General features: G+C 42.6%; 1 protein-coding gene across 1 annotated transcript; it reads left to right on the top strand.

Annotated features, from left to right (window-relative positions):
• The first annotated feature begins 275 nt into the window (after window positions 1-275).
• On the top strand, window positions 276-3,489 carry Calcb (calcitonin-related polypeptide beta). The gene is made up of 3 exons (XM_013034133.1): window positions 276-361; window positions 627-782; window positions 3,324-3,489. Exons 1-3 carry the CDS (start codon window positions 276-278, stop codon window positions 3,487-3,489), a joined length of 408 nt encoding a protein of 135 aa, XP_012889587.1.
• Window positions 3,490-6,209: the final 2,720 nt, after the last annotated feature.

Here is a 6,209-nt window from a genome sequence, read left to right as displayed (position 1 = left end):
TACAGCAGGGTGGGTTGTGAAAAGAATGTGTGTGTCTGTTGTGACTTTTCCCTGTTCTACCACAGAGGAAACCCTAATTCTACTCATCTCCTTGTTCTGCCATGCCTTTTGCTACAATATATCTTTTGGGATTCATAGCAGCCCTCTTGGAAAATAAAGTAATGGATGTGCCAAGAGGTGAAGTAACATGGCAACTAAGGCAGAAGCAGGATTAGGACCTAGGTCTGTGGTCTTGATGCTATGGTAATGTCATTCTCCTTTTACAGAGAAACAAAATGGGCTTCCGGAAGTTCTTTCCCTTGCTGGCTCTCAGCATCTTGGTCTTATGCCAGACTGGCAACCTCCAGGCAGCACATTTCAGGTGAGACAGTCTGAAGCCAGAAGCTCACTCTTCTTCTGCTCTCCTTCCACAGACAACTCTGTGGCTCTGGAGTTACACTTGGCTTTGGTAAATCAGTGCCCTCAGGTGGACACTGGTTTTGTGCCCTGTCTACTGGGATCTGGAAAACCACATCCCCTGTGGTAGAAACAGACGCCAGCAAGCTTGGCTGCTTATCCTGAGGGAGGGGAGGGAGCAGGGAGTGGCTCAAAGCCCACACTGGGTCTGGTCTGTTTCCCCTCTGCAGATCTGTTTTAGAGAATAGCCCAGACCTGTCTACCCTTAATGAGGAGGATGCACGCCTCCTACTGGCTGAACTGGTGCAGGACTATGTGCAGATGAAGGCAAGGGAGCTGGAGCAGGAGCAGGAGCGGATGCTAGAACAGGAAGCAGAAGACTCCAGGTAAGTCTTCTCACCCTATTTTGATATATCCTGGAGGACTCATCCAGAGAAGTAGGGCAGAAACATTATTAGTCAAGAGTCCAAAGGCTTACCTTGTTCATCACGATCTGGGTCCCAGCTATTGTCAGTCTCCTTGGAAAACACAGTTTTGATGCAGCTAGAGGGACTCTGGTTAGATTCCTTAATATCACTCACTTCTGAAAATTATTGGGAAAGGAGATAGAAGAGTATTCACTTAGTCTGGGAGTTGGTCTTGAAATGCTGGGGAGACATCCTTTCACTGAATGAATTATAAATTAGGACTGGTAAGTATAAAGACAGAAGCTGGATTTGATGTCTCAGGAGGTTTTAGAAATTCAGCTATAATTTTTTTCACCCCCACAATGAGCCTTTGATTTAATTTTTTGTCAGTGGCGGGGCTTGAAATCAGGGCCTGGGCACTGTCCGGGAGCCTCTGTGTGCTCAAGGCTAGTGCTCTACCACTTGAGCCATAGTGCCACTTCCGGTTTTTGAGTGGTTAATTGGAAATAAGAGTCTCATGGGGACTTCTATTCCCTGGCTTGCTTGTAACTAACTGCAATCCTCAGATCTCAGTCTCCTGAGTAGCTAGGATTACAGGTATGAGCCACTGGTGCCACCCAGTTTTGCTGACTATGATAGGTCCGGGACTCTGCAGAGCTGTGCATGTTGTCCCTGGGTCAGGGAGGGCACCCTTCCACAGCTCTACCTCCCTGTGTGCCTTGAGCCTAGAAAGAGACCAGCCCTAGACTCATCCCAGCACTACCTAGGTGGAGGCATGTGGGGACCTGCATCTACCCTGAGAAGTCCCCTGCCAAGCATAGAGCATACTGAATCCTCCCCATAGTAGAGCTATGAGCTGCCTTCCTGTGCTTCCTGCCTTAGCTTGAAATCCCCCTGCCTGGCCTAACCTTGTGCTGCTGAGAGCAGCATGGCACTATCTGGCATGTCTTTTCCCTGCAGCTTGGACAGATCCAAGATCTAAGCAGTGTGAGAATGTGGGTACTTGTGTGCTGGTATGAGTCTGCGGTACCTGAACAACTTTCATAGCTTCTCTGGCATCAGCTTCAGTCTTGAAACAACATGCAGGAAATGAGATGTAGCAAGAAGTTTGCAGACACACCACTTCTCTCACTTTCGATCTCAGGGTGCTACCTGATCTTCTCCCACTCCTTCTTGGTTTCCTTTCTTATTCCTAATTGTGAACTTGATGCATATTCCTCTCTGATTGCTCAAGCTGGTGATGATAGCTTTGTCAATGACTGAGAAGGTTCAGAACCTCTGGATGGAAAGGGAGAGAGAAGTCATAGATCAGAGGTGAGAAACTGGGGGAATTCAATGAACCCCTCATAGGCTTTTACAACAGAGTTGTCTAATCACTGCTTCTAGAATCAACATATCCTTCATGCTTCCCATTTTATAAATATATTTTTCTAAAAGGCCCTGAGCCTGGTGGACCTGGTTTTGGTCCATGAGCCACGCTATGCTTAGAAAGAGGAAGCCTTAGGCTGCAGGGCAGCTGGATACAGGGTTCTGGAGGCCATCTCTATGACTCAGTTCAAGCAGCAAGAACAGATAGCCAAGGAGCAGGTAAGCACTTTTGGGATAGGATATGGCACACCCTCTTCTATGAGCTTCTTCCAGATAAGACCTTTGTGTTTGTGTATGTATGTGTGTGCCACACTTTTGATCGTTTTGGGCAGAAATCTTAGTAAAGGCTGTCAGTCCATTTCCCCCAAAGCTTTGGTAATTGCACTTCGGAGAATCACTGATTGTTTTTTTTTTATTTTATTTGTGAAGATACTGTACAGAGGGGTTACAATTACATGGGCAGGATAATGCGTACATTTCTTACCAAGCATTGCAGCCTCCTCCTTTTGTTTACCCTTCACATCCCTTCCCAGCCTCCCCCCTCCCCCCCAATCCCAATCTTTCTCCTTCCCCCCTTCCCCCCCCCACACCAACGTTGTAAAGCTCGTTTTGGACATGACAACTTGTACTTCTCATTGTTGCAATAGGTCCACCTGTATCTTTAACCACTTGTTTTTTCCCCTTTTCTTCTTCAGTTTTACTGACATCAAATATAGTGAAAGCAGGGGTTATACTGTGGGGGAGGGACATACAAAGCAACAAAGAGATAATCTTATAAGTGCATTAGAAACACATGCATGAAAGAAAAAACATTAAGATACATATCTAAGGGTTCAATTTCCTGACATCACATTATCTGACCTTTTCCGCTTGACTCATAGATATACTAGATATTGCAAATAAGGGAAACCATGGGACCTATGTTTCTTTGGGCCTGGCTTACTTCACTTAATATAATTTTTTCCAAGTTTTTCCATTTCCTAACAAATGGGGCAATGTCATTCTTTCTGATGGAGGCATAGAATTCCATTGTGTATATATACCACATTTTCACTGATTGTTAAGTGGTGTGTGGAAGTACCGTGGGGGGCAGGCTCATCCCCACCATCCTCACTGTCATGCCTTGTTTTCTTTCTCTGTTCTGAAAATCAGCATCACTGCCCATAAGAGAGCCTGCAACACTGCTACCTGTGTGACCCACCGACTGGCAGGCTTGCTGAGCAGATCAGGGGGTGTAGTGAAGGACAACTTCGTGCCCACCAATGTAGGCTCCAAAGCCTTTGGCCGCCGCCGTCGCCGCAGGGAACTTCAGGCCTGAGCACCTCATGACTCCAGGAAGAAGGTGACTGCCTTGTACTATGGGTGGGGAGAGGAAGGATTTTGGAGGTTGAAATCCATATTTTGTAATTCACTGACCCTGGTAGGGTCTTTAGGGCCCTTCTCTCTAATTCTATTCCTCCTGAAGCAGTGAGTTCCTTCTAGACGTGAGCTTGATATCAGACTGCTAGGATAGGCTTTAAAGATGCCTGTCATTTTTTTTTTTCTGAGAAGAGACGTAAAGTGTATATTTGATGGGTTGGAAAGGGGAGGACCTGGTAGGCCTTACTGAGGGCTACTCCTCATGAATAAGTCACTTTCAGAAAAGACTTTACCTTTGGTCAGTGTTCACAGATCCAGACTACAAAGCCACCACCATTCCACTACTAACATTAATAGTAACAGTTGAATTATCTTTATTTACCTTATAAGCTTCCTTATACCTCATAGTCTCCATTTATGAATGTGATGTGGTAAAACAGCCATTTAGATAAATTAGTGTTCTGTTCAGTGATAATTGTGATTATTCACTTCTTATTCTTTCCCTCCTCTTCTTCTTTACCCTTCTCTTCTTCCTTCTTTTCATTTTTTCTTCCTCTTCTTCCTTGTTAAAATTGTTGCTTTTATCTCAGGTCAGCATGAAGTTGAACTCACCACTTCTATTAACTTGTGTTGACAACAACTTGGTAAGAAGAACCCAAGGAAGATACACATGTTTGCATCCTTATAGATAATGGGAAAAAATGCACCTTGGTCACTTGAAAGGAATGAAACTGAATGTAAAATAAGCTAGTTCCATATTTGTTGTGCATCATTTTATATTGATTCTATGTCCAATAAATGTGATGGTATCTCCCACTGGCTTATCTGGTAGTAACCTGGTTCTTTGAGAGCCATCCTGTTGCTCATAGAAGCTCTGCTGAACCTTAAAGGGACATGAAATCACTGCCTCTTGTAGCCTCTGGAGACTTATGGTCATGGTGATGCTGTGCCTTGATGTTGAAGAATATGATTGTATAATTTAAGGAAGTGTCAAAATTGTGCCATTTGTGAACTTCATCAAGATTAAAAACATATTTTGGATACAATCGTTTCAAGTCCATGGTGGTGATTCATTTCAATTCCTTTTTCTATGTAATAATAATAATGATAATATTGATGACTAATATTTTAATTCTTATTGTGGGCCAGATGATGTTCAAAGACAGTACTTTGTACCTGTGAATTCATTTAATATTCATGGTAAAGCCAGGGTAGATATTATTCACCTCACATGTGAGGAAACAGTCATGGAGAAATTAAGTCCAACTTACAGTTAGACACCTGACAGATCTGGGTTCTTGTCAGAGCTTACAATTGAAATCACCACTGGCTCTTTTACAGTAATGGCTCTTGAAGTTCTCCAAAGAGAACTTCTTTTGCTTACCTTCCCCACATGGTAGATACTCAGATTTTGGAGACATGAAAATTTTAAACATACAAATCACCTAGGTTTTATACACTGAGTTCTTTGTACCCCTGCCTTGGCTTCAAGAGTAATACGGTCAATAGTTGTTACAGCTACATACCATCTACTTCCCAATCCCCAATGTAATATGTCAGTACCCTCATAAATTATTTCTCCACATATTTTTAAGTGGGAAGGACTCTAAACATGACCAAAATACTATTTACTAAAAAGAAAATTTTATTTTTCTTTTGTACCAGTACTTTGTCTTGAACTCAGGGTCTCGGGATCTTGTTGACTTTTTCTCAAGCCTGATGCTCTACTACTTGAGCCACAGCTCCACTTCTGGTTTTTCTGCTGGTTAATTGGAGACTGGTTAATTTCCTGGACTGGATTCAATCTGTGATCCTTAGATCTTAGTCTCCTGAATGGTCAGGATTACAGACATGAGCCAAGTGCCTGGTTATCTTGATTTCTTAATTTTTTAATATCACATACTCATACAGAGCCCAACTCTCCTAATTATAAAACATATAAATATATAAAATATGGGCCTCTATAAGGTCTTTTTGCTTCTATTTGATGTCTTGAGGTTCAAAAAGTTCCCTCCTCTTCCTTGCAGTTTATTGGTTGGCAAGACTAGATCATATGTCCGGTACTTTCCAAGATTCTGGATTCGGATGACTGCATTACTGTAGTGAGGCTTAGCATGCATGTCTTGTGTGTCAGATCTAGTGTGAGTGATAGGGAAGAGAAATTAGTGAAATGGGAAGAAGAGATCATATAGGACTTTGTAAGGCAAGGGAGATATTTTGACTTTCAATCATTCAAGTTGTAGTCAGGAAGACAAAATGCATCAGTATTTTGACAGAATTTGCCATAGGCATGGACTAAGTAGGTATTTAATACTGAAAGGTAGAAGAGAACAAGAGGTGGTTTGGAAGTAGTAACTGTAGGAGGTAGCTGCCACCCACAAGGCTAGTGAAACAAAGGAAAATTCTGGGGTCGTTAGAACTGAGATTGAGTGAAGGATTCTCAAACCACTGAGAATGAAACTTGGAGATGTTGGTATTTCCGAGCAAGTATGTCCTATGAGTATGAAAAAACAAAACCAAAGTAGGAAGTAAAAACACCTCCACTGATAGAGTACATTATCTATATAGATGATGTTGACAGAATCAGAAATGGAAAGTAGAAGAAACCAGTTCCTTGTCTCCTTTAGGTGGAGCCTGAAGAGGGGTACAATTGACAAAATAAGAACATAGTTCACAGAG

Source organism: Dipodomys ordii, unplaced genomic scaffold (assembly GCF_000151885.1).
Source record: "Dipodomys ordii isolate 6190 unplaced genomic scaffold, Dord_2.0 Scaffold183, whole genome shotgun sequence".
NCBI lineage: Eukaryota > Metazoa > Chordata > Mammalia > Rodentia > Heteromyidae > Dipodomys > Dipodomys ordii.
The sequence above is the reverse complement of the archived record's forward strand: the minus strand, read 5'-3'. Positions and strand labels throughout refer to the sequence as shown.

Coding starts and splice junctions, on each gene's coding strand:
- Calcb (XM_013034133.1), top strand. CDS start 276: ATGGGCTTCCGGAAGTTCTTTCCCTTGCTGGCTCTCAGCATCTTGGTC. Junction 362..626: donor CTCCAGGCAGCACATTTCAG/GTGAGACAGTCT, acceptor TCCCCTCTGCAG/ATCTGTTTTAGAGAATAGCC. Junction 783..3,323: donor CAGGAAGCAGAAGACTCCAG/GTAAGTCTTCTC, acceptor TCTGAAAATCAG/CATCACTGCCCATAAGAGAG.